This window comes from Mauremys mutica, chromosome 17, assembly GCF_020497125.1.
Source record: "Mauremys mutica isolate MM-2020 ecotype Southern chromosome 17, ASM2049712v1, whole genome shotgun sequence".
Taxonomy (NCBI): Eukaryota; Metazoa; Chordata; order Testudines; family Geoemydidae; genus Mauremys; species Mauremys mutica.
The window spans coordinates 27,556,876-27,558,526 of record NC_059088.1 but is presented as its reverse complement, the minus strand read 5'-3'; the positions used below and the strand labels follow the sequence as shown (position 1 = coordinate 27,558,526).

Sequence of the window (1,651 nt, the reverse complement as noted above, 5' to 3'; positions counted from 1 at the left end):
GCATCAAAAAGGACAAAGCACAATAGCAGGATAAGATTAAGTTGCAAAGCCAGACAGACCACTGAGCTCAGGTAATATGTAATATGCACAGATAGGACTGATTTATACAGATGACGAACACCCACAAACCCCTCTGATTTTGAGTGGAATTGCAGATGCTCATTCACCCTTGGCTGTGTGGGGAATCTCTATCTTGTCTTTCATTTCCTGGTTGTTTCTTGTTCCGTGGATCTTTCTTCTGGGTTTACCACGGAGGACAACATTCATAGCGGTTAGCATAGCATTTCCTACCACATCGCGGCCAATAACCGTATCCACCCCCGAATCCACCCCTGTAACCACCCCCGAATCCACCCCCATAACCACCCCCGTAACCACCACCGTAACTACCCCCGTAACCACCACCGTAACCACCCCCGTAACCACCCCCAGAACCACCTCCAAGACCACCACCAAGGCCACCTCCAAGGCCACCCCCTAATCTATAGGGAAAATTTGGTACAACGCTTCCCACAACGCTGTCTTGAGGGCAAGTAGCGAGAGTTGGTCCGGGGAATCTCACGACAACCGGGGGTGCAAAAACCACTGCATTCGAGTCACCGCATGATGTGACACATGGCTCATTGCAGACATAAGCACATGGATCTGGGCATATGTCAGGACAATATGGGCGGGGTCGGCAACACAGATCTTTCACAGGAGACATTTTGGTGATTGTCGTAAACCTGAAACACACAGTAGGGAGCAGAGTGAACATAACACACAATTCACAGTGGCATACGAGACTCACAGCTCATGTCATGCAGCAATAGATGCTAAGTAATTCCATTTCTTACTGGCTCTGTATCTGCTCCTATTTCTTTCTTCTAGTCCTATTCATCCATTTACACTTAGTCTCCTTTCTAACCATTCCCTGAGAACCCTTCCTACATCCTCGTTTCCTCCTTCCCATGCCAAGCAACTTCCCTATTTCTTTGGGTCCCATGCAGGAAATGTTTTCCATCTGCTAAGCCTTGATTGGCCACTTCTCCTTGAGATCAGCGCTGCTTGGAGCTTGCACCAATCCCACCCCATGGTTTCATCTGTCTAGTTCTCCTGATCTCTGTTTCTGGAGGCCACTCCCATCCACCCCCTAACCCTTCTTTCTAAATATTCTGACTCCAATCAAAAGCTTTCCTATTCCATTCATAGTAATTTACCTTTTCACTGATTCATGCAACCATTAAGCTGTGCAAATCCCGCACGAAAGGAGTGGTTGTTATCCCTATGGCAGACTATTAGATGCTCAGTGGAAGTGACCTGCTCACCACTGCCAGGTGCATCAATGGATGAGGTGGGAGTAGAACTCAGGTCCTCTCGATTGATATTAATGATAGAATTGATCATGTATTTCTTACATGCTACAACTGAGAATGGCACCTCTTTGTACTGTGCCCTGCACAGGTAGAGAGTAAGAGATATTAAGGTGGTTAAGGCACCCAGCTAGGAGGTCGGAGAGAGAGTTTTAAATCCCTGCTGTAAATGAGGCAGCGTGGGTCTCCCACATTCCAGTAGAGTTCCCTAACCGCTTGGATTGGGATAGACACATCCATGCCAGCCAGCCAGTCACCTCCCTATTTTCCTGGTACTTGCCCTCAGATGTCTTCTCTGT

The 1,651-nt window shown here is 47.8% G+C and overlaps 1 protein-coding gene across 1 annotated transcript; it reads right to left on the bottom strand.

Moving 5' to 3' along the window:
• Window positions 1-244: 244 nt before the first annotated feature.
• LOC123352189 (claw keratin-like) lies at window positions 245-706 on the bottom strand. Its single transcript, XM_044991998.1, has one exon. The coding sequence runs from the start codon at window positions 704-706 to the stop codon at window positions 245-247; it is 462 nt and encodes a 153-aa protein (XP_044847933.1).
• Between the last annotated feature and the right edge of the window lie 945 nt (window positions 707-1,651).

What these genes read in the sequence shown, in the direction of transcription:
- LOC123352189 (XM_044991998.1), bottom strand. Translation starts at nt 706, where the DNA reads ATGTCTCCTGTGAAAGATCTGTGTTGCCGACCCCGCCCATATTGTCCT.